The sequence below is a fragment of the Neoarius graeffei genome, chromosome 15 (assembly GCF_027579695.1).
Source record: "Neoarius graeffei isolate fNeoGra1 chromosome 15, fNeoGra1.pri, whole genome shotgun sequence".
NCBI lineage: Eukaryota > Metazoa > Chordata > Actinopteri > Siluriformes > Ariidae > Neoarius > Neoarius graeffei.
In genome coordinates, this window is record NC_083583.1 from 41,435,662 (window position 1) to 41,453,322 (window position 17,661).

The window sequence follows — 17,661 nt, forward strand, 5'->3', positions numbered from 1 at the left end:
TAAATCTACAGTTTGTGCTGGACTCATCTGCGCCGTCACTTCGCCTTATCCTTAAATCTTGCTGAACCAAATTCCAGGAACTCTTTCCATCACATTTTCAACAGCCCTTCCTTTCCTTTCCTTTTCTCTGCATGTTTGTCTCTCGGGGAAACGAAGGTCTGGATGGGATGTTGTTCTCATGGTGCGGACAAGCAAAAAATAAATAAATAAAACGCAACCACTCGCAGTGACCGAAACTGACTAATATGAGAAACTGAAATCTCTCTCAAGTATTTCTCTGCTGAAGAGCCAAGGTCACCGTCTGCATTATTTTCATCAACAGTGAACTTTAAAAAACTTTCAAAACATTTCAAATTTCTTTATTGCAGAGGATCTTGATAGTACAAATAAAAAAAATAAAAAAAAACCTGTATAAAGTAAACTTGGCTATTGATGACAAATGCACTGCATCGGGCTTTCCAGAGCTTTCCTGCAAATCGGCTCATTTATTGCAGGGTGCATACGGGTGAAAAAGAAACATGGGGAAGTCCGTGTTTATAATAAAGCTGGAAGATTTGATCTAGTCGTTGTAGCACGGACAGTGCAGAAGAGACAATGGCATTAAATCCATCCCCTTCAGTGGCCTTGATCATACACAACATGGTGGAGCACTACGTTACAGTGAAGGAAAACTGATGCAGTTGCTTTCTAAAAGCATCAGGATTTAGATTTACACTCCATTTGATCAATTTCCTTTACTGTCATGGCAATAAAATTTCCCCTCGGTCAGAGTCTGGTTCTGCAGGGCCACTAGATAAATAAACAAAGAGTAAATAAATAATAAATCACAGAGATGATCTATGCCTATCTGCCAGAATATTCTCACTAAATGTGCACTGATGTGAAGGTAAAACCATTTTGACTGCCAAAAAATGCACTCTCTTAGACTTTAACATTCTTTTTCTTGGCAGGCAGGAAGTGCTATAAATTGCTTGCGCCATGGAAACAGTGGAGCTCGTATATATAATATAATATAATACAATACAAGCCTAACGCTAAAGGTAACTCTATGTTTACCAAAAAAGACCCAATACTGAATCCTTCTCCGTTTACACTAGTTCTTTATTTGTGCAAAATATACACAGTATTGGTAAACATTTTAAAAAGCAGGAACATTTTAAACTGTTAACACTGTTGTGGCTCCCACAAGCAGAATGTTATGAGGTCTGGTTAAAATCATCTCCCGTCGAAAAGCTCGTCAATCATTCTCCTTTTATAAATCTAAGTTCTTGCAGAACATCCAATTGTTGCGAGAGAAAGTCTCATATCATCTCTAGCCGCTTTATCCTTCTACAGGGTTTCAGGCAAGCTGGAGCCTATCCCAGCTGACTACGGGCGAAAGGCGGGGTACACCCTGGACAAGTCGCCAGGTCATCACAGGGCTGAGACATAGACACAGACAACCATTCACACTCACATCTACGGTCAATTTAGAGTCACCAGTTAACCTAACCTGCATGTCTTTGGACTGTGGGGGAAACCGGAGCACCCGGAGGAAACCCACGCGGACACGGGGAGAACATGCAAACTCCGCACAGAAAGGCCCTCGCCGGCCACGGGGCTCGAACCCGGACCTTCTTGCTGTGAGGCGACAGCGCTAACCACTACACCACCGTGCCGCCCGCGAGAGAAAGTCACTGTAATAAAAAAGTTTAAACGGCTACACGAGTCCAGTCTTCATACATGTCAACCTTTGGTCAATCAAACCTGTATAACCAACCTCCAAAATCCGTATTTCCCTTATAAAATCCGTATAAGATGCAAATTAAAATAATTTACCTCAAATTTGAATGATAATTAACAATGATATATCCAAGTTACTTTTTATTCAATATTAATAACAATAAACCTTCAGAATGAATACAAAGCTCCAATGTTTGACAAAAACAGTGTTACCAGCGTAGTTACGAAGGAAATACTTCGTTGTTTGGAGACAGGTTTCACCGAGCGGCTATTATGCGTGAGACTTCATATTAGCCACAAAAAGTCAGAAAAATCTGTTCGTAAAATTACGTTATAATGACCAAATACAATGAAAAGTATTTTTCCAGTCTCACCTGTGAAAGGTAATCCCATGTGATCTCGTTTGGACAGTAAACCTGTTGGTACAGTTAAACGCAGCACATGAATGAGGCATCTTTATTCTCGGCTACTGTCTAGACGCTATACCAGAGACGGGTGAAGAATCTCCACTTTGCCACATCCAATATGGCAGCGAGGATGACCTATGATTCTACGCAGAAGGCGGCATCTATGTTTATGACTTCACGGTTGGCAGGATTCTCGCAATGCGGTGTGCGCATGATCAAAAGTGGAACGAGGTCTCGCTACCACAAGATAACGCGCGATTTCATAAGACTCTTTACTGGCTGTCTGTGGTGTACAGTACGTTTGTAAATGTTATGCGCTCTTTTATCATCGTGGGAATTGATTATAGCTCTAAATAAATATTGAAGTTTTTTTAAAGAATCTGTATAACTTTATTTATACGCCCGTATACTAAGTTTATTGAATCAAATCCGTATAAAAAACGGACATTCCGTATAGGTTGACATGTATGAGTCTTACTCGTGGCGACGTCGCCCTGAAACGACCCTTTTGATCAGGTGTTTAGCTCAAGGGGGTTTCATTAATCTCCATTAACAGCATAGCACGCATTACCAAGAGGCCCTTTCACATTAATTCATAAGTTGCTGAAAACCACAGCATCATGCTTCTCACTTTGAGATCCTCCTGGAGTTCAAACTACAAAGAACAAGACCGCCACAAAATCGGTTTATAATCGCTTTTTGGACGTCTTGCAGTTAGGGGTGTCGTTTAAAAAGAGAAATACACCCAGTCCAGCTGTCAGTCTGGTGGTGGGCTCCCATCGATCAAGCTACAGTTACGGGGTTGGCTTGCGTGAACTGCGACTTTTGAGGTAACTTTAGCTGAACAGGTGGGGGGGGGGGGGATATAAAGCAAATGGGGTGGAAACAAAGAACAGGAAAATGGATTAAAACAGAGAAAGAGAGATAAACAACCAGACTAAAGGAAAGGGAAGAATAAAAATGTGAATGCCAGATTCCATGGAGAAGCTTCTGGAACACTGCAGGCATGTCTGCAGAGCCTACTCTTGACCACTTAGCCTTACAAGCTCAAGATTCTTAGCGAAGACTCTACCGGGGGGGGGACGAGACACGACTCCCCCAACACAGACAGCTTTGTGCTTTAGCATAAATGAAAGGAAGTTTGAAAAAGCGAATAAACGAAAGAGGAAACACGACTCTGCTACAGGATCAATCTTTCCTACTAGTCTGTGCATTTCAGGCAATCTATTATTAAGCGTACCTAATGTACGATGTCGGGATACATCTACAGCTCTAGAGACGCATACTGTACATTTTGCGTGCGCACACACACAGTAAATAAATTCCCATAGGCTACTCAGCTTACGCTCAGGCCTATGGGCAGAGAAGCGAAGGCAGTGTGGAAGATATGCAGGCAGACAGCACTAGGTGAGAGGGGCTCAGCTGGTGCTCAGTGGAGAGCTTGCAAGTTCATGACTGAGAGGGGTGCACACAGGTCAATACGGCCTCCGTCAAAGCCCAAGATACACCAAGAACCAAATCATCTGCCACGCACACTCTCCTCACTTCTCTTTGATGAGGGTTTCAGAACCAAAAATCAATATGGAAACTTATGTCTGCGCTTGGGTGAACAGGGTTCACAAAAACTTGCCTGTGTTTATCTAATTTCACCAAGTAAGGATGCTAACCTAGGATCAAAAGTTGGATTTTTCCATACTGATGAACACAATTATTTACAGACCCCAGGTCACTACTTTTACTACAATACAATAAATATATTTTTCAATACGACTGCACAATTAGCCACATTTGAAAAATGTTTTTTGGCTCCAATTAATGAAATCCATTAATTCGACATTTGCAATCATGGTGATAACTAATTTTCTAATATTAGGCAGCACTGTTTATTGCCTACTGGCGCTTTAAATCAAGAGCTCAGATGTGCATCATGGTGGCATATTTATTAATCAATTGTCTAATTTATCATTTAGACAGACAAATCATGTGACTAAGGCTCTTATTTTAATTCAGAGATTTATATTATTTGTGAAGGAATATAGGCTTATAATGCACAAATGTTTTATATTTATTTATAAGCTCAATAAAATAATTTTACTGATGAGAAATATACTTGTATTTTAATACGGCTTTTCATAATGCGGATCGTCTTAAAGCTTTTTTTTTTTTTGGCAAACATTAGCGACCACGGCGAGGAAAGATCCCTTAAAATGGAGTTTTCATCATCACAGGACTCTTATTCACAATCTACTTCACACAGTGAACATCAACACACTTAGTACTGTTTGACTTGGTTGTTATTTTTGCAATATTCAGTGTGACCCAAAAGAAGATGTTCTAGAGGAGGTTCCGCTCCAAGATTTTTCCTCTATCCATCTCAGTGTTTTTTTTTTTTCCTTGCTGGATTTCTGTAAGGCTGCTTTGTGACAATGTCTATTGTAAACAGTGCTGTACAAATAACTGAACTGATTCAATACTGTTTATTTTTGTAATTCTTGTTTATAAAGAATATTAACGGTTAGTGAGAACAATATCAACGTTGTACTACTTGCAGTCCTTTCTAAAAGTATAGGAACAGCAAGGTCAACTCTTTTGCTATACACTGAAGACCTTTAGGGTTGAGATCGAAAGACGAGATGATAGACCATAATTTCGGCCTTCACTTCCTGATATGAATATCTAGATATTTTAAACAACTTAGAACAATGGTGCCTTTGGTGGCATACCACCACATTTTTAGAAGTGTTTTTAAAACAAACAAACAAACAAAAACCCACAGGAACAGAGAGTTTAAGTAAATAACACGTGTTATTCTATCCACATTCACTGGATGTGAGCAATCGCGTACTCTGACTACTCTACTACTAGGCTATCAGCTCATATACCGTGAGTAGAGAAAAACAAAATGGCGGAGTGTGTTGCTGAACCAACCGAGGACGAAATAAAAACTACTCAAAAACAAAACCCCAAAATATACCAAAAAAATAAATAAATAAAATTTAAAAAAAGCAAAATATGGAATAAAAGTATTTGATGGTAAGAATGTATCTTTTTTTTTCCAGAATTATTATAATCGCATTTTTCACAAATTGCTGCTGTCATTTCGCTGGTTTGTTTCGAAGAGGAAATGCTTTTGTTGAACACTTTGTATAAAGTTTTTATTTACTGAATTTGCAAGAAATAAAAATGCTCCGTTTCTCAAAATCCAGTGAATGTGGATAGAATAAAACAGTTATTCCACTCAATCTTCTTGTACATAGTGAATAGCTGACTCGGTGCTACAAGCCTCATCAGCTCATGTACGACTCGATTTCGTGGAATAACTTAATTATTCTATCCACATTCACTGGATATGAGCAATCATGCATTCTGATTGGCTACTCTACTACCAGGCTATCCGCTCATATACTGTGAGTAGTGAAAAACAAAATGGCAGCATGCATCAAATCACATCTCTCACTTTATCATCAATTATTTAAAAGAAACAGAAACTGTGAAATAAAAGAATATATCCCCCTGCGCCTCAATATCTCCTGTTCCACACTCCAGCCCAGTTGGTGGCGGTAATGCACCCGATTTGCCAACCGCTTAAAAAAAAAAAGAAAAATGGCGGCGTGTGTTGCTGAACCAACCGAGGACAAAATAAAAACTATATCATAAACAGAACCCCCAAAATACTACCAAAAAAAAAAAAAAGTGCGACAAAATATGGAACGAAAAAGTATTTGATGGTAAGAATGTAATCTTTTTATTTTTCAAGAATTATTATTATAGCAGCCTTTTTCTCAAATTGCTACGGTCATTTCGCCGGTTTGTTTAGATTCTAAGCAGAAAGGAGTTTGCTGGACGTTTTGTATAAAAGTTATTTATCGAATTTGCAGAAAATAAAAATGCTCCGTTTCTCAAAAGCCAGTGAACGTGGAAAGAATAAAACAGTTATTCCACTCAGTCTCGTCATACATGGCTTATAGCCAACTCGGCGCTTCACTCCTTGTCGGCTATCAGCGTATATATGACTCAGTTTCGTGGAATAACTTAAATATTTAGTTGTACATCCCTAACTTGCAATAACTGCATTAAGCTGGCGACCCACTGACATCAGTATATCAAAAAAGTTTCCACTTTTTTCCCCCGTTTTAGGTGCTGCATGATGAAGTTCCCAATTTAGATTGGATGCATTTCTCTGAAATTCTCTGAAAGTCAGGGCTCAAAAATGGGTGGGTCCAAACGAAATGTGCCATGTTTCAAGTTGTTTAAAATAGCTAGATGTACATATCAGGAAACGAAAGCTGAAATTCCGATCCATCATCTCAAATTCATCTTTTGATCTCAAACCTAAATGTCTTCAGGTGTATAAAAAGGAAGGAAGGGGAGGGGAAGGAAGGAAGGAAAGAAAGAAAGAAAATGCAAATTGACCTTGCAGTTCCAATACTTTCAGAGAGGACTGCATGTCTGGAACAAGTATTATCTTACTAATTATAGAGACAGACAGATCACAATCAGCAGTCACTCAACGGAAACAGAGCAGGATGAAAATGTGCTAAATAATTATGACCTCGGTACTGAGAAAAACAATGGAATTACCCATTACTGTGCAGTCCTAATACACCTAATTTCCAACATGTGTCTCTAGAGCTGATGTTCATGTTATTATATCCCTTAGTCTTTTGCATTTAGTGAGCAAACCAAAAGCAAGACAGCAAGTTCCTGTGACTGCAGTTGCAATTTCAAAAAAAATCCGTCCGAATACAGTGAATCCCGAGTCAGGAAATCATTTTCTCTTAATTCTCACACACAAAACGTATGGATTGAGAGTGCTGCTCCAACAGTGCTTTTTTGTCTTCATGTCTCTGACCCTCACAGAGGTGAGGAGAAAAGCAGAATTTAAGGGATCACTGCTCAGGTGACTGCTATTAAGCACCAGTGTAATTCTCTCTATGGAAACTGCAGCACTATCACTCAGATCAGCCCCTGACAAGGAAAGAAGCATGTCTTGCCATTAAAATGTGATCGCATTTCATTTTCACCCATTTCATGAGCCGCACCGATAAACCCACAAGCATTTATTATCTCCCTGATAAAATTGTGAAAGCACTGAACTTATATCTTTTCAGCTGACTAAGACAAATTCCGTCTAGTTCATAGAAAACGTGAGAAGTAGTGGCTTTGACAGACAAACGTCACCGTGACCTGATTATTACCAACTTCAGACAAGCTACTTAAGTGGGGGTTCAGTGATTAGAGAGCTAATGACGAGAGAATATAAAAGCAGCTTATCACAGCGAGTGAGCAAAGCGCAGTTCTGATGTTTGGCTCGGCGCCAGATAAATAGTGGTAGGTCTTTCCAGAGGCCTATTGCAGCTTCCTTTTGTTCTCTGTCCAATGAGTTGTAACATCAACACACATTTTCTGTAATAAGGATCGAAAAGACTCAAGCAGGAATAATTAAAATCAGGTCAGGTTTTTCCCCTCGTTGACAAAAGGTCTATACTAAAATTGATTCGGTGAAGAACAACTTGTACAATTCTTAAAAATTCTCCCCTTCAACATGTATATTTATGGAGTTTTTAGGAAAGGCTGGTATGTTTATTCTTTAAGAACACAGACCTAGAGAGAGACAAACCTGGTAATCCAGAATGCTGAAACCGAGGCCTCGTTCGCCTTTCTCCAACTCCAGCACATGCACTTCTGGAGACCAGAGAGCCAACTCTCCCTCTTCATTCTCTTCATCTCCACTCTCCCTATTCTCGTCCTCCTCCTTCTCAACAAAACTCTGCTCTGGAGCTGTTCTCTGCTCAGCAACCTTCTTCTGGATCACTTGTGTCTGATGGAGAAGCAAACAACATTTGAGTGGAGTGTCCAACATTTGGAGTTTTATTTAAACCGTGTGTAGGCGATGTTCAGCTCTGCAAAGAAAGAAACTTGTTCTGAAAATAATAAACAACATGAAAGGAGCAGGTTAAGACCTAACTTCAATACAGTCAGCACTTTAGCTTGTCTGAACTATACAACATACAGTGCTGTCCACGGATATTCGAGAACCTTTCAGAGTGAGCCATAGACAAAAGTCGTAGCTAGAAAAGTCAGAGCTAAAGAAGTACTTGGAAAAAAAAAATTAAGAATAAACACACAAGATTTAAATACATTTGCTCACTGTCTGAAGTCAGTAATAAAATAATACCACAAGATTTTTGGGGGGGCGGCACGGTGGTGTAGTGGTTAGCGCTGTCGCCTCACAGCAAGAAGGTCCTGGGTTCGAGCCCCGGGGCCGGCGAGGGCCTTTCTGTGTGGAGTTTGCATGTTCTCCCCGTGTCCGCGTGGGTTTCCTCCGGGTGCTCCGGTTTCCCCCACAGTCCAAAGACATGCAGGTTAGGTTAACTGGTGACTCTAAATTGAGCGTAGGTGTGAATGTGAGTGTGAATGGTTGTCTGTGTCTATGTGTCAGCCCTGTGATGACCTGGCGACTTGTCCAGGGTGTACCCCGCCTTTCGCCCATAGTCAGCTGGGATAGGCTCCAGCTTGCCTGCGACCCTGTAGAAGGATAAAGCGGCTAGAGATAATGAGATGAGATGAGATTTTGGGGGTAGCTTCCCCACTGATGCTCTACCAGGCCTGTAAAGAAACAATTTTCAGTTCTTGCTCATCCCAGATGATGCTCCCCCTCCCAAAAGTCTTTTCTTTATTACGTAAAGCTCATGATTAATGGGAATCCCTTCCGCATTAAGTGATTACTGTACCAAGATACATTTGACCAACAACTGCGCAGCTGACAGTGCACCACATTTTGGTGCCAACTCAGATCTATAGCTTCAGGGCTCTTCCATTACTTTCACAAAGGTCTTCCAAAAACCTGTACCTCTTCAAACAATATCTAGGATAGCACTGCTTTGTATTTCTTCACACTGGCATTTATTTACTTATACCTTCGTTCAGTCATCCTGTCTTCCAAGTGCATTTTTTAAATTATTCCTACAAAAGTTCTCATCTCATTATCTGTAGCCGCTTTATCCTGTTCTACAGGGTCGCAGGCAAGCTGGAGCCTATCCCAGCTGACTACGGGCGAAAGGCGGGGTCCACCCTGGACAAGTCGCCAGGTCATCACAGGGCTGACACATAGACACACAACCATTCACACTCACATTCACACCTACGGTCAATTTAGAGTCACCAGTTAACCTAACCTGCATGTCTTTGGACTGTGGGGGAAACCGGAGCACCCGGAGGAAACCCACGCGGACACGGGGAGAACATGCAAACTCCACACAGAAAGGCCCTCGCCGGCCACGGGGCTCGAACCCGGACCTTCTTGCTGTGAGGCGACAGCGCTAACCACTACACCACCGTGCCGCCCCCTACAAAAGTTATATACATTATAATGTATTTTATGTTTTATCGATGGATATATTGATATTTATTGAAGTATTTCATGCTTCAATAGGCAAAATGAGGGTTGGGCTTCCTTAGGTTGACCTGAATGAACAGTAGGCCTGCATGCTAGGAACGTTGTGATTGCTAATAACGCATGGAGAAGGATTTTAAATGCACTGACTGAAGCCACCAACATACAGTTGCAGTCAGAAGTTTAAACAAGCAGACATGAAGGTCATGGCAATACTGGGCCTTCAAACTCCTCTTTTTTCTGTGACAGAATGATTGTACAATATACATCTTTAATTAAAGAGAAAAAAAGAATTTGGTGTACAAGTTTTAATTTACTTTAGGCTTTCTGAAATCAATACAGAATCAAAATTATACATACAGTACACAAAATATTTGGTTAAATGTCCCTTAGCAAGTTTGACCTTGAACTTTGGTAGCCATGTACAAGCTTCTGGCAGAATTCCGGTTGGATATTTGACCACTCTTCTTGGCAGAATTGGTGGAGATCAATTAAATGAGCTTCCTGGCACGGACCTGTCTTAAACACAATTCACATATTTTTAATTAGGGTGGAGGTCAGGAGTTTTAAGCTTAATGTTAGCCTGCTTTATCCACTCCACAAACAGCTTTCATGTGTGTTTGGGATCATTGTCCTGTTGGATCACCCAATTGTGTCCGAGTTTCTGATGGTTTGAGGTTATGCAGAAGAATCCTTCTTCATTATTCCATCCACTCTGTGCAATACACCAGTTCCATTAGCAGCAAAAATGCCCCAGATGCTGCTACCACCACCATACTTAAGAGTCAGTACAATGTTCCTCTGTACCTCTGATCATTGTGGCCAAACAACTCAATCTTTGTCTCATCTGACCATAAAGCTTTCTTCCAAAAGGCTTTTTCTTTGTTTGTGTGGCCCATGGCGATGTAAAAGTCACTTGACTGTTCCAGCAACTTCCAGTACATGGGAGGCCTGTGGTTCCTGGATTGTTCCTGACCATCCAAACCAATTTCCTCTCAGCTGAGGGTGACAGATTGGGTCTTCTTCCAGGAAAGTGACTTGGCAAAGTGGCTACATGTCCCAATAACTTGTTCTTACATGCAACAGTTTGATGATCTTGGACTCTGCAGTTGTTTCGAAATGTCTCCCAGAAACATTCCTGAGTGTGTAAATCTGTGACCCTTTTTTTCAGATCTGCACTGAGCTCCCTGGACTTTCCCACTATACTGTGTGCTGGTCAATCCAATGAATGCTGTCAAACAAACCCTTTTTATGTTGGCACAGGGAAGCTACCAGCTATAGTCAATCATCATCACTAACCGGTCGTTATGAAGCCTTGGCAAGTTAAAAGATGTTTTGGAACTTTCAGTAACACTGAATTAATAATTACGTGGGTGTATGTACATTTTTGACCCTGTATGAATTATTTTGACGCTGTGTTGATTTTAGAAAACCCAAAATAAATTAAAATGTGCATCAGATTCTTGTTATTCTTCTGAAGATACATGCTGCACAAACATTCTGCAACAGAAAAAGAACAGTTCAGAGAACCATGTGAAAGCCCAACGTTGCCATGACGTTCACATCCATATATTTATACTTCTGACCACAACTGTACACAGACAAGAAAACTAATTAGCCCTACGTAGACATTTTTTTTCTGAAAATAATCTTGTTACAGATGTGTGTGTGTGTGTGTGTGTGTGTGTGTGTGTGTGTGTGTGTGTGTGTGTGTGTGAGTTAGAGAGACCTGCTCCTGTAGGCTAGCTGTAGGGCTGCTGGAGCCCCATTCATCATCAGGTTGGTATTCAGTGCCCTCTTCAGTGAGGCGTCTACAGCAGACAAGAGTGAAGGGGGGAGGAACCTCTCGCAGGAATGCTACAGCCTCCCGCCTCGTCTTCCCATACAACTGCACTCCATTCACCTACACATAATATACAACGTTATAAGCAGTCGTTCCACAATTTAATTGCTGTGCAATTCCCTCTTCCTTCCATTCAAAGCAGTCTTTAAAATGATCCTGTAAAACTCTTAAATGAGAAACGTGCCATATTTAATTTAAATTTCTAGATATTAAAATCAGTTTGACAGATCAATTCAAATTACGTGGGATTTTTTTTTTTTGCCATTTGGTCCAAGGCGCTTTTTTACGTCGTCATCAACATTAAACCAGTATGAAGGCAGGTCCAAATAATGCCATAATTCTTGGGAAGGAGTGTAATTTCACCTCCAAGAAGGAATAGATGGCCCGCTTTCATTTCTTCATTAAAAAACAAAAAAGTTGCTGCTAGCACAAAAAAAAAAAAAAAAAAAAAAAAAGTTCAGAGCCATGACTGGGCATTGGCCTTACTAAAAATATACTTCACAACATTTCCATGTCCAAATTTTACCTGCTCTACTCATACAATTTGTAAACCAATAAGCACATGTAATTAGGTTTACCTTCTTCACTGTAGAACAGAAGACACAAACAAAATACTACACAGATTAATCACCCTTCATTCATAAATACAGACTGTCATATTGCTAAGTGAATCTTTTTGGCCAGACCATTTTTCCTGGCGTTCACTTAGACCTAAAGGAAGCCAGGGCAGCACTGTGCCATCTGTCCAAGGCCAAGGATGCTGTAGCCCCCTTTCTGAACACTCCAGCACCATTATACACCACAGAGCTCACATCTGCCCATGTCGTATCTTCAGGAAGTATCCATAAGGAGTTGGTAGCAGTACAGTTGTACTGAAGCATGGCATTTCAAACATGTATGTAAAAGTGCCCTTTACATACTCAAATGAGCCTAGCATGGAGCCTTGAGAAACCCCATGCTCCAATGCAACAGAGCAGCACCTCCTGGGTTTGTGTTCTGTCAGGGTTGATGCCAAGAGCAACAGGCTGAGAGTGCAGCAGCTCCTGGCCATTGGGCCAGGTGGGGCTGAAGGGACAGCGGAGGGGCAGGAAGCAGAGGCAGTGGGGGAGTCAGAGACACGGCCTGGCATGCAGATGGCCTCGGTCAGACTCAGAAGCCCTCCTGCTAAAACATCTACGTGCCAGCAGTGGTGGCAGCAGCATGCCTTCCTGGAGACCTGGGGCTGGCAGGATGCAAAGGTCACTGTGTTATTAGAGGAACAGACAGGAGCCGCACCAACACCCGCCAAAAAGATGATCTGAAGGCTGGCCAAGCCACAGGACCACCTGACCATACCTCCTCACCATAATGCCAATGGGAGAATGAATAATGGTTAAAGGCATCGCAAGTGAAGATGCAAATTAGTGTTCGCTTCTCCTACCTCAAGAAGTTCATCCTCTGGTCGCAGTAAGCCATGCTTGGCCACAGGACCATCAGGGGCCACAGTAGAGATGTAGTGATGACCATCGAATGAATCCAGCTCCACACCCAGACGCATGGTGTGTATCGGGAGCAACTAGACAAAAATCATCTCAATTACATTGTAGCTTAGAGAGTAAAGCAATCTAACTTTTGCTGACACACACACACACACACACGTTCACGATTATAATACCTTGGAAAATTTCTGCAACTCAGCATCATCCTCAATGACAGGGTCTAGTTCAACAACCTAGGGGGAAAAAACGATCACAAATACCATTTCAGTGAAATGATTGATGACCATGCGCTGAGGAAGAACGGAGAATTGCTTTTTTTTTTGGAAATTGTATCTTTCTTTCTTGAATGATGCTTTAATCAACATTGTAGCCAAAGTTACAAAGCTGAAGTAGAATTACTTTTTCCATTTTACTTTCTCATTTCCCATTCCTTACCATAACATCATACTGAGGGCCGAGTGCCTGCTCCCATTTGGTGCGCAACTCTGTCTCTGTCAGTGGAATGGGCTCTCGAACTAAAAAAAGAAAAAAAAAAAAAAAAGGTGTGTTGCAAGCAAACAATAGCCAGGTTTCCACAGCAGTTTTGCACAAAACAGATGTGCCAATTTCAAAAATTTCAACAAAATACAATTGTGAATGGTCTGCGTTTCCAGTGAGTGATGTTATGGAGTTTATAGCTGCGTTTTCTTCTCTTGCGATAGCTCTTACACAGCGCTCTTTTCAGAAAGGCAGCATTTCCATTTGCTCTTCATGTCATGTGAAAGAAAGGTGTTTCCATTTCAATTTTGTGAAATACTGATTTATCATAGCTGAAAAGCCACCTCATGCAAACATAAAAAATAAAAACCCCACCAATCTTTGTTCTTATAGAGATTTTCCAAAATTCACATTTCCATTACTCATTTTTAGTTCACAATTTCAAATTGCACATTAAGCAGGTTAATGGAGACGCAGCTAATAACCACGGCTTTGAACCGGTTCAAGGAACGAAAACCGGGAACTTTTTCTATTTCACATGGAACAGAAACGAAACCAGAAACTTTATTATTTTTTATGTTCTGGAACAGAAACGCTTATTAAAAATAATGGTAACCAGTTAATACCGGTTTTTATTTTGTTCCTCAAAGTTTCCGTAGCCTACAAATAAAAAAAAAAGTCATTCTTCTCCTGCGCAAGTTTCTATGCCCCGCTGGGGTTCACTTCCTGTGTGACGTTCGCTGACTGAATGGAGAGAGCGGGAGGGTGGACTGCTATCACGTCTCCACATCTTAAATAAGAGGTAAATATTGCAGTCTATCGTTATTCAAAAACGTCAATTTCAAACACGATATCAATACATTTGTCCACGTTAATGAGAGGCTCGTGAACATTAAATGACGTTAACCTCTGTTGGCCTATCAATGCATAGGGCCTGACTAGCCTTTGGTAACACACTAAACGAATTCTCTTTCATTTTTGGCACTTTTTCTGTTTGTGTAGATGGGAAGATATACTGAGAATCCAAATCACGAACATTTGAAATAATAATTGTTTTGAATTATTTCTTGTCTTATTTAATGAAGGTTGTAATAGAATTAGCCTACATTTGGCTTAAGCTGGATGAGACAGAGACATAATTTTATAGCCATTTGTTAAACAGCTGACAGGGAATGTAATTAACCGTTCCGGGAACGAAATTTTTTTGTGTGCTAACCGGTTCGGGAACGTCTATTTAATGGTGGAACCCAAAACCAGAAACGTTAAAATTCCGTTTCTGTTCGGAACGAACCAATAGGAAAAAAATTCTGGTTCAAAGCCCTGCTAATAACTTCATTGATTTCCGATTTCTACAAACGTTTGATGATTCTGCAGTGTTGGAGAAAGGACGTCATGTTGACTGACAAACTTTGCTGTACTGTCACTCATACAACCGCTATGCTTCTGTCCAATGTCTGACAGATACACACAGAAAGCAGGAAGAAGTAGACAAGTTGAGTTTATTAATGGACAGGTTGTCGAGAACATGCACGACCAAGAGCTGGGGGGAACGACTACTACAGACAAGTGTAATAATGCTCCTACTGTAATTTAAACCCTCCAGGATGACAAGCAACCTCCTTACTTTACACATGTAGTCATTCCAATCATCTCACTCTGACAACTTGGAGAGAGTATGAGTGAGAGAACAAAATTAATCACACACACAAAGATGAAGGACCCTAGCACATAGACCTGATTAAATTAGCATTTCTACACCACCACTCACAACACCATTCATCATAAGTGCTTGACTATATTAATACAGCAATGCATCGCTTTCAGGTTTAGAATGTCAAACTCCAGCCAACATCTGCAGGCCAGGTGCAGCAGTAAGTAAAGTAACGGACTTAGAAACGCTTCTCGATTACATCACTATGCGTCCTTCAGCTCTACACTTTACAGTGCAGACCTAACACAAAGAAATAGAAAAGAAACCTAACTATACATACTTCAGCATGATTTTCAGAATTTCAAACAGGCTATCAAGTTTATAGTCTTGTTTATTTAAGGGGGAAAAAAAAAAGCACTCCCTCGATCATGTTATTTCAGTGGATCAGGATATAAAAGCTGATGGCAATTCAAGCAAATATTAGTTGAAAGTGAAAGGAAACCAACATCATAATTATGTTTTTATGGCAGGGCTGAATCCTGTTCAACATCTGTTTTCAGAGACTTTCAACATCACATTACACACAGAAAGGCTCTTGTTTGGAGAAATCATCCCAGCACTCACAAAGCCTCATGTCCAAGCTATTTCCTGGAGAGAAAACTTTCAGCACACACCTAGGTTCTCCTGTCTTGTAACAGCGACATCAATTCTTTACAGCATTAAAAAAAAACGGGAAAAATACAATGTGAGCGCGAGATTAAACGAGAGATTGTTTTGGTTTAAGGCAGCTATCGTTTTACAAGTACTACAGTTGCCCCCACTGGGAAATAAGCCCTGACAAGCAATCATTGTTATCCAGGGCTTGTACTGCCCCGCTGCAACAGAACACTTTATTTAGAAGTTTGGCAGGTACCAGGGCTTGTCTGGTTTAATTAGGTCAGAGTGTAACTCAAGCCGTTTGCTGGTTTTATGTCTCAAGCAGGATCGCTCTTCTGCTCCCAGCCTGCCTGCTCCCATATTTATAGCCACCGGCTAGCATGACCGAATCCATGCCCTGTATGTAGGGGTCAGATATGCAGAAAGGAAGGGAAGCAGGGGTGGGGAGGGATGAGGGGTACAGTGAGAATAGGAATGGCCTGAAACTGACCCCTGCCTAGAGGGAAGCATCATTGGATAGAATTTCCAAATCTCAACAGTGCCCCCACAGGCAATGGACATTCATGCATCTACTAAAGAAAAATGGTGATGTACATGTAATTACAGTGAATATCATACCGAGCAGGATTAGACTTGCTGTGGATGTCTAACCTGCAGCCAAATGAGTACATATTTGGGTTGAAATACTACCAGACACCAACAAGAAGAAATATTGTTTGAAATTTTGCTGGATGTTGGCATGTACAGAAAGTCAGGGTGTATATATATATATATATATATATATATATATATATATATATATATATATATATATATATACACACACACACGCGTTTGTGATAGAGGGAAATGCAAATTGGAGTGTCAGCTCACCTCTCGTAGATGACTGCTGTTTGATCGCAGTTTGACTCGTGTCTACTGGCTCCATCACAGAGGCCATCTGAGCATCTGCCCGCACCTTGATCTCTGCGGATCTCCTCAGAGACACTCGGGAAGACTCTCTTTGGACTAAGCGCACACACACACGATACAATTTTTTCTTTAGTACTTGTGCTTTAGGTTGTTGCCAAAACATTCCATTTTTGACTGGACACAAAGTGAAGGAAACTAATCTACATTTCATTACGTGGTTAAATAAATAAATAAATAAATAAATAAATAAACTTTCATTCCAAGGTAACCAGCTGACCCTATAAAATACTTTCTTGATATGAGATTCCCAAAGCAATTATCACATCTCCGATACCACAGATTCACATTTACATTATGGATCATGACAGTGATACCATATACTTTATAAAGCCAAATTAAATAGGTCATCTAGATTCAAGACAAAACAGTAAACAAGTTGGCAACTGTGCCACAACTCTGGTAAAATGCGACTGAACTGAATGAAATTGCAATATGCGTATTACCGACATATAATAAAGAATCCTGTCAAGTTTCATAAAATTCCTCCAAAAATTGTGAGAGGAGTTGATTTCAGAAGGCGAGTACCCTTCCCAGGACGGACGGACCAACATCGACACGACATAATCCCCCTTCGGGCCTTCTGACCAGTGGGGGATAATAAAAATTGTGAGGGAAGTTGATTTCAGAAAGCAAGGACACCTTGATGAAATTGCCAAAGTACAAGTTTGTTAATAATCAAGGGCATAACTAGTAAAATTTGTCCAAATTAAACAAAATTTCAATATGCGTATAACTGTCATATAACAAAGTCTTTTGCCAAGTTTGGTGAAATTCCTCCACAAAAATTGTGAGAGGAGTTGATGTCAGAAGGAAAACACACTCTCATGAAATTGTCAAAGTACAAGTTATTTAATCAAGGGTCAAAACTCTGGTAAAATTTTCACAAATGAAATTAAATCACAATATGCGTATTACCATCATATAACAAGGACTTTTGCTAAGCTTCGAGAAATTCGTCCAAAAATTGTGAGAGGAGTGGATTTCGGAAGGAAAACACACTCATGAAATTGCCAAAATTATAAGTTTTGTTAATCAAGGGCTGTAACTCTGGTAAAACG

At 40.5% G+C, this 17,661-nt stretch overlaps 1 protein-coding gene across 5 annotated transcripts in view; it reads right to left on the reverse strand.

Moving 5' to 3' along the window:
* Positions 1-17,661, reverse strand: part of patj (PATJ crumbs cell polarity complex component) — a 234,157-nt gene that overhangs the window by 180,216 nt on the left and 36,280 nt on the right. For all 5 annotated transcript variants that reach the window (XM_060941335.1, XM_060941333.1, XM_060941334.1 and 2 more), the window contains 6 exons: positions 16,505-16,639; positions 13,282-13,361; positions 13,023-13,079; positions 12,789-12,923; positions 11,255-11,428; positions 7,750-7,950 (listed from right to left, as the gene is read on the reverse strand). In XM_060941335.1, the coding sequence (XP_060797318.1) occupies positions 7,750-7,950; positions 11,255-11,428; positions 12,789-12,923; positions 13,023-13,079; positions 13,282-13,361; positions 16,505-16,639 (782 nt within the window). The remainder of the gene's footprint in view (positions 1-7,749; positions 7,951-11,254; positions 11,429-12,788; positions 12,924-13,022; positions 13,080-13,281; positions 13,362-16,504; positions 16,640-17,661) is intronic.